General features: G+C 42.9%; 1 protein-coding gene across 4 annotated transcripts in view; it reads right to left on the bottom strand.

Moving 5' to 3' along the window:
• Positions 1-12,864, bottom strand: part of samd11 (sterile alpha motif domain containing 11) — a 51,107-nt gene extending 38,243 nt beyond the window's left edge. Inside the window, exons 1-2 of one of the 4 annotated variants that reach the window (XM_044210551.1) lie at positions 11,653-12,864; positions 10,459-10,550 (exon numbers count right to left, since the gene is read on the bottom strand). In XM_044210551.1, the coding sequence (XP_044066486.1) occupies positions 10,459-10,550; positions 11,653-12,352 (792 nt within the window). In that variant the 5' untranslated portion in view covers positions 12,353-12,864. Of the gene's footprint in view, positions 1-10,458; positions 10,551-10,652; positions 10,866-11,373; positions 11,576-11,652 lie in introns of those variants that run through there. The other 3 variants (XM_044210552.1, XM_044210554.1, XM_044210553.1) reach the window with 3 other exon arrangements.
• Positions 12,865-13,656: the final 792 nt, after the last annotated feature.

A 13,656-nucleotide genomic window follows, 5' to 3' on the forward strand; every position in this document is an offset into this window, starting at 1 on the left:
AATAAAAGAGATTTAAAAAAGGTTTAGAACCACTGCATTAAATCATTTAACACAAAATACTGTTTTAGAATATCCTCATCAGAACCTAAAATCATTTACAAGCTTCCAGCAAAAACTGGTTCAACAGCAACGATAGAAACGTCAGTGTAACTGGCACCCTTGAACTGAAACCAAAACAACATAATCTGTAAGATTGACATTCAGCCTCCAGCCAGATATCAAGTTGTGTGTACTCTTTGTGTATGAATTATATATTATCTTAATACTGAAAAAAATCCTCCAATACTCTATATGTTAGGTCAACTGGGTATGTCTGCAGTGATGGAGTAATCAAACTGATGGGGAGAAAATTTGGTTGGTGAATTTTGTGTATTTTGCTCCAAAGCTGCCAGGAGTAAGCAGAGAAAAGAAGGGATAAAGAGGAGAGTGTGGGCCTAGGGGCGTTAGGAAGTGAAGCTGGGCGACCTTTAATGTGACCTGAAGAGGTCACTGCAGATTAACGTGGTCCTATCACAGAGAGAAAGGGGGGGAGCAGAGGAGAAGTAGAGATGGGAGGGGAGAGAGATGGAGAGAGTAGAATAGATTGAGCCAGGGGGATGAAATTGGAGAAGAGCAAGGGAAGGATAGGCTGAGGAGAAAAGTTAACAGGGAAGAGAGGGAGAGCGGATGTGGGTTTGTACAGGAGAGAGAAGGGAAAAGGTGAGAGAAACATACAGGAATGAAAGAGAATGTGGTGAGTCAAAACATGAGAGAGAGAAAGCTCCACAGAAGTAAGGTCTGTCCGGTGTGGAGTGGACTTTTTAAACTATATTCCCCTCTCTCTCTCTGTGCCTACTTCTCTGCTCTAACTCCCGGACGCCTTCAAGCCCTCCAGCTATCCCTTCCACCACACGCAAATCCGCTCTCCACCACTCCTCCTCGCTCCCTCCTTCCCCCGCTCCTTCCATCCCAGGAGGTACGGCAGCATGAGTGGCAGGCGGGGGCAGGAGGAGGGATTTGGGGGCTCCTAGCCAAGAGGCAAACAGGTGCAGCCCCTCTGGAGTCTCTCAAATGGCAGACATTAAAAAGAGCTGGGGTGGGGGGGGGAGACAGAGAAAGATGAAAACATCCCCCAGGATGAGCAGGCCACAGAGTTCTGCACATTTCTCTCCTTTCTCTTTTTTATCATGCCTTGCCAGAAAAGAGGTTTTTCCTCCTTTCTTCTTTCCTGTTGGAGCTTTCTACAAGTTCTGCTCTAGCGTTTGAGGACAGTGGATCATTTTTCTGATACTTCTGCTACTTCCACACAAGGCTTCGCTGTAGGAAGTTAGTGCTGCAGCTCCAACAGGGTGTTGGAGGGAGGAAACAGGAGCGAAACATCACGTCAGAACAACACTTTTCTACAGATGCGACCACAGTTACTCAGACACACACATCTGTTAAATACAAATTCTCCACCTCCAAGTCTCTTTTTACTGATGTATTCACATCGTCAGGGAAAACACACAATTGCACATGCGCACTATCCTCACCACCTACATATGCATGCACACACTCTCACACACACACACTCACCTGTTCCTGTTCCTTAGAATTCCCCTCTAAAGTGGGGGATTTTACTTGGAGCATGCCAGCAATATAGTGTATACAGGAATAGTTTGTGTAAGACTAGTCGTGACTGTGGCTGTGTGTGTTAGTGTGTGTGTGTGTGTGCGCGCGTGTAGACAACCACCCACATGGCCGTGACATACCCAGGCTGACAGCCCCCCTTCCTCCCCCTTCTCTCCTCCCGGAAAGCCCCGATCCTTTCTTTAGTGGCACTGACGCATAACTGGGGGTGAGCTCCCACTGCTTCCGGCAACACTTCCGCAGCACGGGGGAGGGCTCTCCGAAACAAAACACGAAGCAAAACACACCCCTGGCAGCCCACGTAGGAGCGCTCAAAGGAAGGGCGCCTGAGCGCTCAGGCTCCTACATGCACACACAAACACACACACACGAGTGCACAGAGCTGAGGCAACCTTACTGTGTGTGGTCAACCTCCTTTCAGCCATGGAAAAAAGTCTCTCATAAAAGTCCCACTAAAAGCACCTCTATGAATATCACCTCCCACGCTTTCTGTCTGACAGTCAGGCAGCCAAGAAATATATCTGGGCTTCACATTTACAAGCAAAAAAAGACACACATACATACAGATGCACATGCATAAGGACATACAATTAAAATGGTCATATCAGTACATGACAAACATTCAGAAACACGCTATAAACACATATATACTCTCTTTCATTCACATATATATTCATATAATACATGAATTCTCCAATAGATACAGTGTGCTCTGAGAGTAAAACTGTAACCTAAACTTGAACTGAAAATGGTTTCAGACATTCAGACAAATGACTGCAAGTCTGATACTGTAACTTTTTGTTCATTATTGTTACATAAAATGTTATAGGTCAGATAACATGAAATGTAAACTTTTTTGCCATTACCTACTCTTTAACTTTAAACTAGTGTATACAGCGTCTGCTCATCTCAGTCTACCTCACACAACACCATTCACTTCCACTAATACTGAAGATTTGTGGAAAAAGATTTGAAAGTTCCATCATATAGGTAATTGCCAGCAAGCTTTGAGAAATATACGCAGATATTTCACTCAACTTGTTGTATTTTTATACAGCACATTCATATTGCTGCAGTGATGTCAAATCTCAAGCAGTTTGTTAGAGATTTTACATTACACAGTTTACTGTACCTGCTTCATGCATTACACACCTAAGCAGACTCAGCCAAAACACTTTACTTGCATATGTTTACAATGTACAGTAAAATTATCCTGCTTTTTAAATTTTTTTTCACATTATAACTTTTCTGTTATTGAATATAAACTTTTTAAAAAGTACTACTGTCAGTTTTTCTGTTTTTAGCAAGTTACACTATTTTGGAATGACTAGACTTTAGTATGTTTTGCTGTAAGAAAGTATACTGACAATGAAGTTGATTTGATTAGGAAAGTGGCAGAGATTTGATATAAAATGGTTTGTAGTAGATCAATACTGCAAATTTTAGCTTTAGTGAATATCTACACACTGTAATCTGGGCTCACTACATTTATTGAGGACAGTCCTGAGAAATGGCAAGAAGTCAAAAGTACTTTGATATGGTCTTTTAAGGGCCAAAAACATCATTTGCATATATTCTCATTTAATAGGTAGATATGTGTGATAAAGCTTTATTATTTCAAAGAAAAACATTACTCCGGTGATTAGGTATGGTGAGCAATGTGCTTACATTATATGTTCGCCATATACGTCCCTGTAACTCATTTGGGTGGTGTGCGGAATTCATAAATTTATAGCAAGGGTTTGGTTTAAAAGCAACAAAATGCTCTCATAGTGAAAAACAATACAGGCTAATATCACAGCTGCACGTTGGCCAAGCAGAAATTATAAGGCAATCTAATGTTTTCTCTCTAAATTTATTTCAGACTTTTAAATGAGCTCTTGGTGGAAAAGAGGACTAATAAGTGTGTATTTTTTCTTTCTCCTTGCGTTATTTCCTGAAAGGTGCAGTGCCCTGCCGCTGGCTCCAACCAGCATTAGCGAGCACACACCCACACACACACACTTACACGCACACACAGCGGTAGCAGCCCGTGACATTCCTGCAGCTGCGGCGCTCTCTCTCCCTCGCACGCGCCCCCCCAGCGATCTCCCTGGGGGACGAATGCCTAATGAGTCACGCGCCTGTCTGCCGTTACCTCGCAGCGTGTGTGTGTGTGTGTGTGTGTGTGTGTGGAGGCGGGATGGCGGGTCGACTTGGCGCGAGCACTAGGGGAAGGGGGGAGGGGGAATGAGGAGACGACAGAGAAGGAGAGAGAAAAAAAACGAGTGCGGGGAGAGGGAGAGGGGTTGAAGCGGTCATTACCGTGCTCACATAAGAGCCTATGAAACAAGACTATAACAAACAATTTGTCTGCTGCGTGTTTGTGTGAGCCTGAAATCCGGTTCTTCATGAAATACAAATTACACATTCTTACTTTGTTTAGTCTCACCTCCTTATCTGACTCACGGAAAGACAGCCTGAGATTTTCACAGGTGCACCTCTGAAAGGTGATTAGCTACAAATTTGTGCGCTTTCATCAAACTGAGATCGCTCAGTATGTAAACATGGCCGGTATAACCTGATTACTTTGAATAATAAGATTAAACTAAAAGTTCGATTAAAGTGTTTACATGGTTCGCAGTGACCACATTTCCACAGTAACCCAATAATAAAGTTTATATGATGTGTTTGATAATCAGGATAATGTCTGTAAGGATTTGTAGTCGCCAGTAGAAAATCTCTTATTAGTGCCACAAAACAAGAACAAAATGGAGAGACAGAGTCTCTTGTTTTTGCTTTGTCCAATTCACAGAGCACCTTAATACAATATTACTTCATGTTAGTTGTGACATGAATGCTGTTTTACTGTCTTTTTCTTCACCACTAGCCGTGATAGTTTGTTTGTAGAAACACCCATTTGCATCCACTGTACTCCGTGACCTTCCTAGTGCTTGTTCAGAGAAATCGGACAAAACGAATCAGACAAAGGCAGACTATACTGTACAGGCCATTCTATTGGTTATCAAATTATTAATGTGCACGTAAACAAACTTACTGCAATATCTGCAAGAACAGCATAGATCAAGATGCAGGATATGTAATTAGGAACATGTTGAACTCTTCTATCAATAATAAATAATGCTCATATAGACGCTTTTATTTGCAGAGATAGAGGAATTAACACATTCTTCCACCACAAACACCTACATACACTCGCCAAAAGCACACAAACACACTAGTACTGCCACTCTATATTCTTACAGTATGGTCATTTTTAACCCCAATTTCCCCATTATTGTGCAAAACATTTATATGTCTATGTATGTAATAGGAAAACATCGACCCCTTTATAACATATCCTATCAATAATAACAATGTCATTGTTTGCGATGACAGGGTACACATGAGCACAAAACACTTCCAGTAAAACCTAATTCAGTTAAAAGTGACAGATTTGTGAAGGGCTTTTGTCTTTGTTGTTCTTGGTTTACAGTGAAAAAAATATCAACCAACCAAGTAACATGAACACGAATATAGATTTTTGTCAACAGGTGTGACTTGACAAATCAAATTTTTCATTTTCAAAAGCTGTGTATGGACAGCATCTCCAACCACAGGTAAATATTTCCTTTAAGGTTAAGATTCTGGTTTGATGTTAAAATACTGCCTGAGTGGCTCCACATGCTGTGCCTTATTTCATACATATTGTACAAAGAACATTCATGACTTCACAAATGCAACTATACATTTGCCATGAGATCAGGCACCAACCTTATCAAGTAAAACGCCTTATAACTGCAAATGTGCTTCATACTTGGCTAAATAAATCTGATTCTGGATAACAGTGTGTGTGTGTGTGTGTGTGTGTGTGTGTGTTTGTGGTTTATGTACAGACTTTAGGCAACACTTGGTTTTTTGAGGCCGTGTGAAAGAAAGAGAAAAAAAGTGATAAAGCACTGTAGGGCGGACAGGCATGCGACCAAGTTCCCCACCTCCCCCTCCCACACACACACACACACACACACGCTCTCCTGCACCCTCTGCCCCCACGCGCTGAGCCGAGCGGGCAGTTGCAGCCCAGTGGAGCGGCACAGGGCAAGGGGAGGGGGATGGGGGGGAGCAGTAAGGGGAGGGGGAGAGGTGCACAGAGGGCGAGAGGCGGTGAGGTGGTGGTGGGGGGAGGGGGCAGCGCTGGGAGGTCAGTGGCGGTGCAGTCAAGCGTGCCAGCGCGCCTCTCGCTCTCCCCTTTCCCTCTAGTTTCTTTCTCTCCTTCCTCCTCCCTTATTCTCTCTCTCTGTGTTTGGATAGGCCCACCGAGGCTGCAGCAGGGGAGCTTTACGGACAGGTAACGACTGGGCCTTTCTCTCCACAGACAAACACAGGGGAAGTGGAGGCGAGCATGAAGTTGTGGTTGACAAATTCAAGTGATGTTTTCTCTTGTGTTGGTGCCCACAAGAGTAAAATTTGATCTCGACAATTAATAGAATCTCAAGTCAAGTTCAACACACTTGAAATAGTTCTATTAAATACAGTGTCACAACATTAAAGCTACGCCTCTTCAAAGTTTGAACATCCACTTTGCAGAGGTTTAGACAAGCATGCAGCTACTTCATTTATGAAATAAAGGTATAAGTAATTTGAATGATGAGCATCAGTTATGTTGTGGAGGGAAAACCAAGATAAACTCACATGACCCTCATTTATGCTAGCTAAATAAAATTCAGTTAACAATTTATGCTTTACCTGTCTTTAATCTTTCTCATACTGACTTTTTAGCACATTATTAGCATTAAACAAAATCAATCACAAAAATGAACAAAAACAAAAAATACATATTCATTTTTTCTTGGTTTAAATAAACAGTATATACATTGTATACGGATTATGATGATCAACAAATTCAGAACTTATATACTTCCTTACACCTACATCGCTGACAGACTTTAATAATCAAAAACTGTACATATAACTACAACACTGATGAATTTTACTTCCTAGTAAACCTGTGTGTATATCCAGTATGTGTGTTTGAGTGTATTGATGGATGTATTAAAGTAAAACTATGAAAGGACAGTGCTGTCTGCAAAGGCCTGATGTGACAGAGTGAGCCTGTAACTATCAGAGGAAATCGCATGGCGAACAACAAACGCAAACATACTTCACACCCACACACACAGATGTTGGGAGGAGGGTTTTTAGAAATATCACCATTGGCTTTGTCATGATAAACCGCATTTGGCTGATAAACAGATTCTCCAACTTATTTTAGCTGTCTGTTAACAGGGTCCACACCCAAACACACATACATCAAGTCATACAGTGTGCAAATATATAACACTTTAAGAAGCTCACGCACAGCATGTACATAGGTACACGCAAACACATATGCATTCAGATCTCAATCTTTGGCATCTTGCTGAAATGGACACAAGTGGAAGCTAAAGGCTAATTTGCTAAATTAAACTGTTTATTTTAACTGAAGTATTCATAGAAAGACAACAAGAGGCACAGAGTTTTTGCATCTGTGTGTACATGACTGTTACTGTATTTCTATATGTGTGACACACATTCCAATTCGTATTGATCTCTATAAGCGAGATTAAGACCCACGGTGAATGAAGAGATCATTAGTCTCACTTAATCTCTAATTTGTCCGATACACACAGAGAGAGAGAGAGAGACGCACACAAAAGTGCATAAATACACTCGACATGACCACAGTTCTGCACACTTCTGGCCCAGTGACCGATTCCGGTGTTACCATAGCAACATAGCCTCAGCAACACGCATGCAAACGCGCACAAACACACAACACAAAACAGAAGCAGTGTACAGTAGGTAGTTGATCTATGAAGATGGCTCCACAACACATAACAGCTCAACTTCTATTATTTCACTCAATATGGTGCACTTCAATTTTAATTATCGTTTCCCCATTAACCCTATTGGAAATGGCATTATGAAAATGTAATGAGATAGACAATAAGTTAGAGTCAAAAGTGTCGCTGACTGTGTTGCGTAGATGTGTGTGAGCACGCGTGCGTGTGTGTGCGTGTTTGATTCCACTTTGCAGGAGGAGCCCTTGATTGGAGGAGGTCTTTACGAGCCGGAGGAGGGGAGTGTAATTTCCTCCCGGCCTCCGCCAGTTCCGCTGAAATAACAGAGCAGAGGAAGCTCAGCTCTCCCGGGAGGAGACACACACACACACACACACACATACACACAGCAAGCAGGCAAGTCAGCCAGCAATTGCGGGCGTACAAATAATCACAGACATGCACTCTTAAAGACACAGATACAGACTAACACATACGAATGTAAAGACTAAAACACAAACATACAGAGCTAAGAATGAACTTCAACATGCATACACAATCTTGAGCATTGTACACATGCAAAATAATAACATATGGTCCCCGGCACAAAATAAGCAGCATCTATCAACTTCAAGGGGCAACTTTAATAACAATTAAAGATGCCAAGAGAGCGAAATCATTTAAGCACCTGAGTATAACGTAATAACAGGCTTAATACAAAGCTAACACACCTTGACAGCTAGGTATCAACAGGTTATCACTCAAACTGATTTAAATTCAGAGTGTGGGTAAATTATCATCACTTTTAAATTCAAAACTGTTGAGTGTACCAACAGTTCAGTTTGTGTTGTGTCATATCATTATAAACAGCTTGTGCCTGGGCCGACACAGCAAATTAACTTCCACAAGTTCTGAGCACGCAGGTGAAAAGTCTTCCCACCAGCTGCTGCACTTTATGATCACTTGCCTCATGCCTATAGCGAAACAAGATCACTCAAAGTTCAGCCGTCAAACTTTCAAAATAAATGACTGCATGAGGTAATTTGTGTCAGTAGGCAGGCATATAGTGTGTGCTGTGTCTGTGTGTGTGTGTGAGAGTGAGTGAGAGAGAGAGCTCATCAGTGAGGGAGTGCTGGCTGCCATGCCCTGAGGGGAGTCAGTGGGGAGAGAGGGAGACGCCAGTACAGGCCATACAAGTCCCGCTGCCTTCCCTCCTCCGCCTAACCCTCACCGCCTCACATGGAACTGCCAACAAACTTAGCCTGTGTGTGTGGATGTGTGTGTTAGGGTGCGTGTGTGTGTGTGTGCGTGCATGCGAGCGAAAGTGTCACGGTGGCATTCACTTGGTGGGGTAGACTTCAGGCTTCACCACCAGACAAGAAAGGGAGAGAGGGAGAGAGAGCTACAACAACAACCTTAAGGCTCTCATATCCCTGCTTACGTCAATAACAAAGTTTTACTCCGTCACAGCTGTAATTGAAGTGGAACTGTACAAGCCCTAGCAAGCCAAAAGCCAATCACTCTGATATCTGTTATAAGCCTAAACATAAGCAAACACGCTCAGATTCTCAAATCTGTCTGTAAAAAATAAGACATGAGCATTTCTCTACTGTCTGTTTTCTTTGCCCCCTACCTCCCTCAGGTAATTTGTTTTGGCTGAACCCTATGTGTTAGGGTACAGGTCTTCATTCTTGGCTGTGAAAAATGTCACTAGTTTACCTGTATCACTCAAACACCTCCGGCTTATCTAAACCGCCTTTGCCTTGCGTGCCTCGCACACAATAATCAGCAGTAGCCACGCTCAGTAGCTCGCTAAGCCTCTTACACCCTTCCCTCAAGATTAGTGCTTGGGAGCGACGACAGATGCGCTCTGTGGTGATAAAAACACACACACATGCAAAGTCCAACACACACACACTCACAACCCGCCGCACCTGTGTGAACAGATTTGGCGACGGTGAGCCGGCAGTGTGCTTGCTCAAAGCTGACATACACACACACACACAGAGTGGTGATGCTGTAATCGTGACACACCTGCAAGGCCTCAAGGTTTGGCATCGTGCCCCTGGCCGAGCCTTGAGGGAAGCACTAGGCAAACAAAAGTTCAACAGCCAGGTGAGGAAACTGATTCAATGGGACAGAAGAGCCCAACCAATGACACCTAACGTCAAACAGCCATACTGGACAGCTCAATGCCTCTGAATAAAAGGCTGTTTGATACTCTGCATCAGTGAAAGGCTGAAAGTGGATTTGATATTCATGCTGAGAAAAATTACCATCAAAGTTGACGTGTGTGCCTGTAGGGTCTTCGCCATCAAGGTTACAAAGAAAGACAATGCTCCAATTTGCACTCATACACTTTTCCACACTCGCCCACTGCTTCATGTATGAAGAGCTGGGTGACAACACAAACATCGCAATGAAATATCAGTATGCCTAGTTCTGCTTTCACACAAGCTAAACTAAATTAAATTATAGGCTATATGGTCTATGAGGGAAAAAATGAATAAATAAACAAAGCATTAGTAATGACGGTACAAATAGTAAAGTCCTTTAAGGCAAATTTGTGTTTTTGGACTGTATAAATGCTGTATAAATAAAATTGACTTGACTTGATGTAACAGCTAAGCAAGCACAAGCATCCATCATTAATTTAACTGAGTAAAAACAATCAAAACATTTGTATTACTTCACTATGAAAGGTAATATTATAATAGCAAATACCAGAATACAGCTAGTATTTTAACACATTTGTATTATATCAATGTATTATGTCTTCAAGCCCTGTCTGCATGCATTGTGCTTTTTGACAAGTTACAACCTTCACCAACGAGGTGAATTCTTGACCACCACAGTGAACAATCCAGCATGTTTTATTTAACCCTACATAGTCTATGTACTGCATATCTCCAGCAAAGACGTTGTCCTCAAGTCAAACTAAAACTATACTGTATTTTCTATGTAGCTTCTCCTAGTTAACACATTGACTCTACAAGTGCAGAAAAACAGTGCAGCAGTAACACCAGTATGACAGAAGATGAAATATTCTTACCACTGGAGATGAAATTCGACAACCAGGACAATCACAGATTGGAGGGTGCACCTGTAAGATTCCTTTGGACATAAGAGTCTTGAGACTTTTCCCTGGAAAAAACAACAAGAGAAACCCTTTTAGGGAATACTACCAACCATATTCTCCAGCCAGTAAACGAATCTCCTCCATGACACAGCATAAGGTTTTATCACCTTGCATGAGAATGGGCCCTTTTCTTCATCCCATCATCTCAGGGCTCAAAGTTTTCAAGACAGATATTGTCAAAAATCATCCAATAAACACGGTATATATCTAAAAGGAGTCAGACCCTGCAGACTAACTTGACTCATCTCTCTACATTTTTGCCATGAAGTTTAATTCGACCCTTAGCCCAGTGTGGCGAGCCAGAGAGACAGAAGCCAACTATCATCTGTCTATAGGAATCGGTATATTAAACTATTAGACTAACATTTTTGACCTGGGGGCGACACCCTCCCCCCACACATTTTAAGTGTCAGTTCTGCCTGAGTAACCTTGTGTGTGTGTGCATGAGTGTGTGGTGAGGGTGTGCGCGCACCATGCGCAATCATTACATAAAAATACTATGCTATAAATGTCAATATAAAAAATACCGGAACAGTATCACTGCATTGATGCTGTCAAGGTTGTGCCGGAAAATCAAACAAACACCGACAAAATGCGTCTATGGAAAAAAAAAATCTATACGTTTAATATCGAGTTGAAAATTTGAAAACTATCACATTCAAACACTGACTGTGTCGTTGGGTGGACAAACAAAACGCTAATCTTCAGATATCTCTCTGAAACCTAACATGCGATGCGTAAAAGTGTCAACACCGATTCATCCCATAATGAGGGGGGAAAAAATATTTTAGCTGTCACACATTCAATCATCCAAGTCCAACTTTTCACCTCAGTCCTGGTGCAGCCTACTCCAGATTCCCCGGTTTAGTGTATGATCGCAGCCCAAACTCTGTGTCAAAGCCTCGGAGGGTATGTGGAGGATAGGCGCCTTTTCTCATCTGTCTCCTTACGCACTGACTGCTGTAACCCTTTCACTCCAAAACTCAGCACCGAACCACGAGACTAAGTTTGTGCCCAGACTAAGAGGCGTCTAAAAAAAGTGTTTAATTGATGATGAGGTGTCCCTCTCTACCGACGAACCGTGAGGACAGTGAAGGTTGTTCTTACCTTTGTGTCTAATACTCCGTTTCCAATCTTTGGCAGTCTCTCGTCCACTGACAAACTGGAACTCATTGGGGGTGAGCCACTCGCCCCTGTATTTAATTGAGGGTCCCTTACTACCTTGACACAGCTTATTGATATAAAGCAATGCCTTGTTTTCCCCGCACTCCACCTCGATGCACGGCTCCCCGTTGTCAAAGAAGGGCTGAAAGTCGGGGATGGAGGAGAACCTCTCCAGCATTAAGTCGTCCGTGTGATGGTGGAGGTGCTGGTGATGCAGCGCCGAGTCGTGGAGCCCCAAGTACGCGCGGTGATGGGCGAAAATGTGGTCGTAGGGCGGCGGATGCGGGGTCACCACGGGGATAGCAGTGGCATTTAAAGGGGCCAGGTATTCGGACTGGTTGAACGCAGTCAATGCCATGTCGTCTCCATCCAGCCTCTCCTTTTTGATGGCAGGCATGTTAGTGGGAGCCGAGCGCCGGTAACAAGTGAAAAGCTGCTCGCCCGATCCAACTTGAGCGTCCTCTCCGTCTGTGAGTTGGGCTGACCCAGACTTGGAGACGCGCCGCTTGGTTTTACGCAGAGCCCCCGTGTCGCCGTGAGACAGCGGTCTGGTGAAGTTGCCGGATAGATTCCCATTCAGTAGTTCGCAGCTCGCAGCGGCAGCAGCGCTCTCCGCCAGCCTCACAGCTCCTACCTCCCACATTTAATCACACTCGCTCTGTTAATACCTGACATGCTGGGTAGCCCTGAGCCCCGGACATTATGTTACCTACGGTGAGCATTACCAGTCGCAGCTACGCGTCGTGTCTCTTATGTCTTTGCCTTTGGGGAAATTAGAAGTAAGAGATTTTTTTAATAGCCTATTCACTGAGTACAGGCAACATTTTGAATCGGCTGTGCAATCTTACAAAAACAACGCACATCGATTCACTAATGGGGAGTTTACATCTGGCCAAGATACAATTTCACAGCCAATGAAGACAATAAAAAAAGAAACTGATAATAGAACATTTCTCCTGTTACTCAAACCAATGTGGTATATGGCACTAATCAGAAACATAAGCCAAACGTATCAGGCTTGATATTCGCGAGTATCTAGTATCTGCGCAACATTAATAGAGTTGAAAGTTTGGTAAGAGTTGTTTTTTAACCCCTGTGTATGTCGTTGAAGTCACGCTGAAGTTCACAGACCCAGACCAAACAAGATTTGCACTCTCTGCCGCTTCTCAACTTGGCCCATTTAAACAGCGGAGGCTCGGCGAGAGCTAGAGAGGAAGGGGGGCCGCGAGGGACGGCGCTTCAGTGCGTAAAATGGAGGAACCATCATTAGCGAGCATGAGGAAGTAAACTGTCATTTCCACTCGTGCAACTGAATCTAAAACTCGTTTGAACAGCTGTGTCTTCATATTTACTATTCATAAAGACCATACATTGAGTTATGAGTATTTTAACGTTAAACACTTGCCTGGAATCAGGCTTTTACCTTTAAATAGTTTCTCCATGTGTACAATTCCCCCACCAAAATGACAATTTATGATTTATTTTAAAGCCCCATAATACCAGACCTAAATCAGGCTTCCACCTTTTAGGCAAATAGTTTCTATATGTGTACAGTTCCACCAAAAATAATAACTTGGTCTTTTATAATCATTTTAAAGTGAAACAGCAGCAGCCTTAAATCAGACCTTGACCTTTGAACATACACATGGTGATGGTCAGGATCACAGAACTCACAGGCCATCAGATATACCCATGACATCAGTCTCAGGTCCACACACACTGAGTGTTTTCTGTTCTTCTTGTGTGTCTATTATACTCCACCTACAGTGACACCATCTTGCCCATCTTATACTCACCTGCTGCGGCCGTTTCAGTGTGACACTGCTAAAACTATTCAGTGTGTACAGAACTGTCTGTGTTAAACTCCTCCTCGAAATGTTTTACATAGAGCTATACTTAAACTACACAAAACTTGAAAAAGCTGTTATATTTTAGGGTTCTTTTAAA

This window comes from Siniperca chuatsi, linkage group LG10 (genome assembly GCF_020085105.1).
Source record: "Siniperca chuatsi isolate FFG_IHB_CAS linkage group LG10, ASM2008510v1, whole genome shotgun sequence".
Lineage (NCBI taxonomy): Eukaryota > Metazoa > Chordata > Actinopteri > Centrarchiformes > Sinipercidae > Siniperca > Siniperca chuatsi.